The sequence below is a fragment of the Onychomys torridus genome, chromosome 1, assembly GCF_903995425.1.
Source record: "Onychomys torridus chromosome 1, mOncTor1.1, whole genome shotgun sequence".
NCBI lineage: Eukaryota > Metazoa > Chordata > Mammalia > Rodentia > Cricetidae > Onychomys > Onychomys torridus.
The window spans coordinates 5239808-5241814 of NC_050443.1; the positions used below are offsets into that span (position 1 = coordinate 5239808).

General features: G+C 37.0%; 1 protein-coding gene across 1 annotated transcript; it reads right to left on the bottom strand.

Moving 5' to 3' along the window:
- Positions 1 to 220: 220 nt before the first annotated feature.
- On the bottom strand, positions 221 to 499 carry LOC118581582 (elongin-B-like). The gene has a single exon (XM_036183867.1). The coding sequence runs from the start codon at positions 497 to 499 to the stop codon at positions 221 to 223; it is 279 nt and encodes a 92-aa protein (XP_036039760.1).
- Between the last annotated feature and the right edge of the window lie 1508 nt (positions 500 to 2007).

The window sequence follows — 2007 nt, forward strand, 5'->3', positions numbered from 1 at the left end:
TTTTGTTAATGTTGCTAGTGTGTTATTGAATGGATGCTAATTTAACCATGTATTTAACCACTTATTAAATATTTTGGAATTTAAGTAAACTTTTTTTTTAACAGCCAAATCGTCTTTATTGAGGGAATTGGTCTCTAGTGGGAAGGGCCCGTGGTCCTCACTGCACAGCTTGTTCATTGACACTGCCTCTAGAATCCTATGGCATCATCACATCTGGAAGCTAGGGAGGGCTGGAGAAGGGCTCAATGTTCAGGGCCTCAAAGGCATCATCTGCACCCAAGGCCAGGCCTACTGTGGCTGGGGCCTGTATCCATGCTGTCTGGCTAGTGAAGCCACACTCGCCCAGAGTTGTTCTGTCCTCAAGCAGCTGGTCATCTTTGTACAGCCACTTCTCTTCTGGAGGCCACTTGAGGATGCCTTGGACAACACGCTTTAGCTGGAACACAGTACTCGACTCCATGGCCTCCATGAAGATGATGGTCTTGTGGAGGCGGATCATGAGAAACACCTGAGGATGGCAAGCATGTGTCAACACCAGCATGGGGACACCAGCCTTGCCCTGTTCCCTCCCCTATTTTCTAGCCCCCTCCCACACATCCCTGAGCCCCTCATACCTGCCATAAACTTTGATTTTAAGTAAACATTGTTTTTACTTATTTTCACTAGGCTTAACCATGAAAACAAATATAGGTCAAAGCTACTTCATATTTGTATTTAGAATGACTATAAATTTAGTTTTGAGCACATTAAAAAATTTTATCATTTATAAGGTGATTGATCATTAATTTGTATGTTTTAACTATTTTAAAGGTTTACAGCAAGTTAATAGCTTTCATAAGATTAGCATTTTACAGTTTTAGACATACATTTCCAAATTGATTATTGTTAACCTGAGAAAACCTTTACATCTACAGGAATTTATCATAAAGAAATCAATTCTAAGCCAAAATATCTTGGAGACTTGTCAGTGTTTCTTTAGTCTAAAAGGAAGACAGTATGGCTAAGGTTTTTTGTTTGTTTATTTGTTTGTTTTGTTTTTTTGAGACAGGATTTCTCTGTGTAGTTTCAGTGCCTGTTGTGGATCTCACTCTGTAGACCAGGCTGGCCTATTACTCCAGTGTCTGTCTCCCAAGTGCTTGGATTAAAGGTGAGCATAACCACTGCCAAGCAAGACTAAGTTTTAACAGTGTTATCACAGTTGGTTTATATCACATGGTCATCTTAAGATGGTAATGAAATTATGCGGTATGTATTTTAACCTTAGTAAAGATGGCTACCATGCACGCTATCTTTTTATCCTCAAGAGGCATCAGCTAAGATGAAGAAAAACTATATGACTGTTATTTAAAAATTTGCATTTTATATAATATGCTATAGAAGATCTAATTTTTATACAAGACTTGAATCATATATACATAATAAATAATCATATATATATATATGTATATATATTACAGTAAATTAAAATTACCTGTGTGCAGGTCATTTTTCCTTCAGCCTTTTGTTACAAATTTGAAGTTAAATTAAAAAAAAATCTGCAACAGGAGACTTTACAGACTTTTAACCATACCCAATGAACTTATAAATCTTGAGAAAAGGAGAATATTGAATAGAGAGATACCTCTATTCTCTAGTTGCTAATTTAAACATAACATCAGTTAATATTGAGCCATATGTTTTCCCAGGATACCCATATTGATGAGGGTATGCAAACTGGAGATCCAAAGCTATCCATTATGATCAGACAACTCTGATTCTTCTAAATCCATGCAGTAAACTCTCATCCAAATTTAAATAAAGAGCAAAGTCAGTTTAAATATTTAATGGCTGAGAAGCATCTAATTAAAGCTGATGGATTCTAGCAAGTATGACTTCTAAGCTATATCACCTGGGATGGGTTCAAGCTTGAGGAGCAGGTGGAAATTGTATATAGCATACATATTCTTGTCATCAGGGTGAGAGCACCAGTAAGATTCTGTGACCATGGTGATGCCTTGTAGCTGGAGT